The sequence below is a fragment of the Bactrocera latifrons genome, unplaced genomic scaffold (genome assembly GCF_001853355.1).
Source record: "Bactrocera latifrons isolate USDA-ARS-PBARC rearing strain unplaced genomic scaffold, ASM185335v1 scaffold_902, whole genome shotgun sequence".
NCBI lineage: Eukaryota > Metazoa > Arthropoda > Insecta > Diptera > Tephritidae > Bactrocera > Bactrocera latifrons.
This window is the reverse complement of record NW_017537604.1, coordinates 21273-24535: the sequence shown is the minus strand read 5'-3', so window position 1 is coordinate 24535 and position 3263 is coordinate 21273. Positions and strand designations below refer to the sequence as shown.

Genomic DNA, 3263 nt, shown 5'->3' with positions numbered 1-3263 from the left:
AATAAATTTTAAATTTAAATTTAATTTAACATTTAACAGTTGTAAAAGCTATATAGAGTTTCAGAAGCCGGCATACCTTTTGCTTTTGCCACGCTCTATTGTGTTAAAAGCAAGAAATCTTTTTATTTACGCAGAAAACAATAAAACACGCAATGTATGCATAGAGTTTGGTTTTCAACTCGTTCGTATAAGGGACTAACATATGCGGGGGCGTTAAAAATATTGGCATTATGATTTGGGAATATAAGTTGTATTTGTTGGCATTTATTTCTTTACATTAAAATTTAACAATTATTAGTAATATTTTGCTTTTCTGTTTTATAGGATTCTAAAATTGATACTTACCAAAAAATGTGGCACTATATGGAAACACGACATTCTGCGGTGTTTGTAAAGACGTATGAAGAAGGAATTAAGCGTGTCATAGAAGGAAATTATGCCTTTCTTATGGAATCAACAATGCTGGATTACGCAGTACAGCGAGACTGTAACTTAACACAAATAGGCGGGCTTCTCGATTCAAAAGGTTATGGAATTGCCACGCCAAAAGGTTCACAATGGCGCGATCCTATGTCATTAGCAATCTTGGAATTACAAGAAAAAGGGATCATACAAATATTATATGATAAATGGTGGAAAAATACTGGTGACGTTTGCAATCGGGATGAAAAAAGTAAGGAATCGAAAGCAAATGCATTGGGAGTAGAAAACATTGGTAAAATTAGATTAAAATAATATATTTATTTACACACTAACAAATTAATCGTTCATTAAAGGAGGTGTTTTCGTAGTCTTACTATGTGGTTTAGCTTTAGCAGTTGTTGTTGCCATTTTTGAGTTTTGTTGGAATTCTAAAAAAACGCTACAACTGACCGAAACGCAAACTTTGTGTTCTGAAATGACTGAAGAGTTGAGGTATGCTACACATTGCCACGAGTCAAAGCAACGTCAATCCTTAAAGCGCAGCTCTGTTAAATTCCCACCGGACTCCACCTATGTGCCAGCTGATTCAGCAAGTGGTATACTAAATTCTAGTGGTTTACATTATAATTATTTTGATTAGATATTTAGGAAAATACTAATGTTTTAAAATAAAATATTTTTAAGATAAGTATAAATATAATTTGAAAAGTACCCCTGTCTTTAGTTCTTTCTTTTCTTGTAAAACTGATCTACAAATTTTATTTTAAATTTTGTTCCTAACGTAAATTAGGTTGCTTAAAACTTCATAAAAAACAAATAGGTAAGATATATAAAATTTTAAATTTTTGCAATTCGTAAAACTTGTAATCTTTATTATAAAGAGAGTTTGGCTGAGGACGAAGCTTAGATACTTCCGCGATTTCCAAATAAATTAGAGGACTACTAATACCATCTATATGATTTCTAGTCAGCCCACACTTTTAAAAGATACGTATACAAATTTGGAAATTGATCAACTATTAGTAAATGAGATATAGAATTTTTGCGTGAATCAACTTGTGTTAGTTTACAATAAATTGATCAAAAAGCATTTCGTATGTGAATAAAGCATTGCATTTTGCGAGAAAAATGCTATTGAATTTGCTCTGCAGCAAAAACATCAACCATTCAAAAGATATTTGCTAAGGTGGAAAGTGACAAAATGAGCATTGAGGGCAAAGAAGGCAGTTGACGTCATCCAAGTTCATAATCCAATAAAACAAACGAATTTGCTGATTCTGAAGAGTGTTTGAGTGCTCTTTAATCGTAATAAAACGGAAGTTTGTGACAATCTTGCTTCATCATTTTACTCTGGAATTCAGACCGTCAGCCATGATGAACCAATCCTCAAGTGTGGAAAGACAAAAATGAAGTGTGGCAAGATTATGACAGCAGTCTTTTTGGATGCTCGTGGTATATTGGGTAGCCGAAAAAGTATTTTCGTATTTCTAATCAAACTTAAATTTTGGTTTTTTTTTTTTATATCTAAACTAATAAATAAATAAACAAATATAGATCATTTTAGTCGACTACTTTTTCCAATTTTTCCGCTAGAGACATTTCATTAGTGTAAAACTTTCATCAGTGTAAATCAAAATTTCGAAATTTCCAGAACGAAAGCGAGCGAACCATTGTTGTACACGAACTGATGCAGCATCGTCTCCGTACACTTCACAAATTTATAAAAATAAAAAAATAAAGCGCTGTAGCTAGCTGTAATTTATTTTTCAACTTCCCCGAATTTATTTATTTTTTTCTTAAATGAAGCTTAAAATCTCACCTTCTCAACACTTTAGAGCATGACACAATAGCATCGACATATGTATATTGACAAAATACGAAATGACTTTTTCGACTACCCAATATTATTCATTTACTGATTACTGAGTCAGTTATGATCCATTTCACTGCGTATTTGGTAGCAGTTTTACAAGTATTTTTAGTATTAGTGTACTCCCGCATTAGCTCTGAGTTATTATTTTTATACTCTTGCAACCTGTTGCTACACCGTATTATAGTTTTGTTCACCTAACCGTTGTACGTATCACCTAAAAATAATCGAAATAGATAAGGGTTCTATATATGTAGGTTTATTGTTTATGAAATAGATTTAGGTTTATTGTTTATGAAATAGATTTAGGTTTATTGTTTATATAATAATATGTTCATATAATAAGTGCAGTTTTATTAATAGTTGTGGGACTCAGTGGGCACGTCTCTTTACTTTGGCTGTCGCGGTTCAACTATATCTCTCCTTGCCGTTTTCGCTAATCTTCGTCTTTTTCTACTGCCCATTCACCATATATTCCCACATTCGGCCATTTTGACTAAGTATCAGTCTCGGATGCTTCGTTGCTATCTGCGTCGTCTTTGGACGTGGACCAGGGTTTCATATATTCTACGCAAGTCGTTGTATTTTTTGGACCATTACCGCTGCTTATCTTCTGAACGTCATATGAATTATTGTGCTTGACCTTAACAATTTAGTGGGGACCCAAAAATTTTGGCTTCAGCTTAAGGTTACTACCAAACTGCGTTCTCTTTATAGCTACATGTTCTCCGATTTTACACTGTCGTGCTGCTTTACGCCGTAGATTATATGTTTTCTTGTTTTCGTTTTGTACCTTCAAAATAGTTGTTTTTGCCTTTGCTCGTAAGTCATCTCGATTGTCATAAAACGTGGTTAAAAATTCTTTGCTGATACAGTCTCGTAACTGAATATCTTCTCAAGTTCGCATCTTTGTACCAATCAATAATTCAAAAGGAGTAGCGTCTATGCTTCTGCAAAATGTTGAGTTGAT

At 33.0% G+C, this 3263-nt stretch overlaps 1 protein-coding gene across 1 annotated transcript; it reads left to right on the top strand.

Moving 5' to 3' along the window:
• Positions 1–322: 322 nt before the first annotated feature.
• On the top strand, positions 323–1063 carry LOC108977520 (glutamate receptor ionotropic, kainate 2-like). Its single transcript, XM_018947233.1, has 2 exons — positions 323–715; positions 777–1063. The coding sequence occupies exons 1-2, from the start codon at positions 352–354 to the stop codon at positions 1061–1063; spliced, it is 651 nt and encodes a 216-aa protein (XP_018802778.1). The 5' UTR covers positions 323–351.
• Positions 1064–3263: the final 2200 nt, after the last annotated feature.